This window comes from Aureococcus anophagefferens (genome assembly GCF_000186865.1).
Source record: "Aureococcus anophagefferens unplaced genomic scaffold AURANscaffold_25, whole genome shotgun sequence".
Classification (NCBI taxonomy): domain Eukaryota; class Pelagophyceae; order Pelagomonadales; family Pelagomonadaceae; genus Aureococcus; species Aureococcus anophagefferens.
In genome coordinates, this window is record NW_008705585.1 from 164,130 (window position 1) to 164,982 (window position 853).

At 65.3% G+C, this 853-nt stretch overlaps 1 protein-coding gene across 1 annotated transcript in view; it reads left to right on the forward strand.

Annotated features, from left to right (window-relative positions):
* The window catches only part of AURANDRAFT_66678 (hypothetical protein), a gene marked incomplete at both ends in the record, with an annotated part of 1,820 nt that extends 1,439 nt beyond the window's left edge, over positions 1–381 (forward strand). The window contains one exon of the mRNA XM_009041929.1: positions 98–381. Coding sequence (XP_009040177.1) covers positions 98–381 — 284 coding nt within the window. The remainder of the gene's footprint in view (positions 1–97) is intronic.
* Positions 382–853: the final 472 nt, after the last annotated feature.

An 853-nucleotide genomic window follows, 5' to 3' on the forward strand; every position in this document is an offset into this window, starting at 1 on the left:
TGAGGATCCCCCGCGGGCGAGGGCGAGTTCGTCGGCGCCGCCGGGCCGTCGTGCGCGTCGAAGAAGGGCCGCGACTCCACGTCCTGGCACCGGAAAGACGCCCCGATGAAGACCTGCGCGTGGGTCGAGAGGAAGCCGAAGAAGCGGTGCCGCAAGAAGGGCGCGACCGGCGCGCGGGCCTTGACGGAGTGCGTCCGCGCCTGCGCGTCGTGCCCCTCCGAGGGCGCGTGCGTCGACGACTCGACGTGGTCGCACACCAACAAGAAGAACAAGAAGCTCGACTGCGTCAGCGTCGCGCGCAACCCCGCGCGCCGCTGCGGCATCGACGGCGCGCGCGACGCCTGCGCGAAGACGTGCGGCGCGTGTGAGGCGACCGCGTAAAGAATCGCCAGAAACATGCGAAGTTCCGAGAAGTAGGTCCGGGATCCTGTCTCTGGAGGGGTCCGGCGCGGCGCGCGGGGGCAGCCAAGTCTTTTCTTGCCAGTGTATCTTTCTCTCTAGCGCATTAGGCGACGCACCCCGCCTACGCGCCTACCTTGAGCGGGCGCGGGCACTGGGGGGGCCACTAAAGCCGCACCGGGCCCCGGTATCTTTGCATTACAAGTATCCGCCGTTACTTAAACTAATACATAGAAGTATGCCGGGGCCCGGGATCCACCGGGCAGCCGGGACTTATCAGAAGAATCGGAATCGCAGTCAGCAGCGGCGGCGTGGCTTTCGCGGACCTCGGGCGTCCAGCATACCTCCAGCGACACGCCTTTGACTTTAGAAAGGGAGCGCTGAGCAATGTGTGTCAGCTGCACAGAGCTCTTCAAGAGCGCGGTCGTCAACTTTGACGGGACGTTGCACTTGA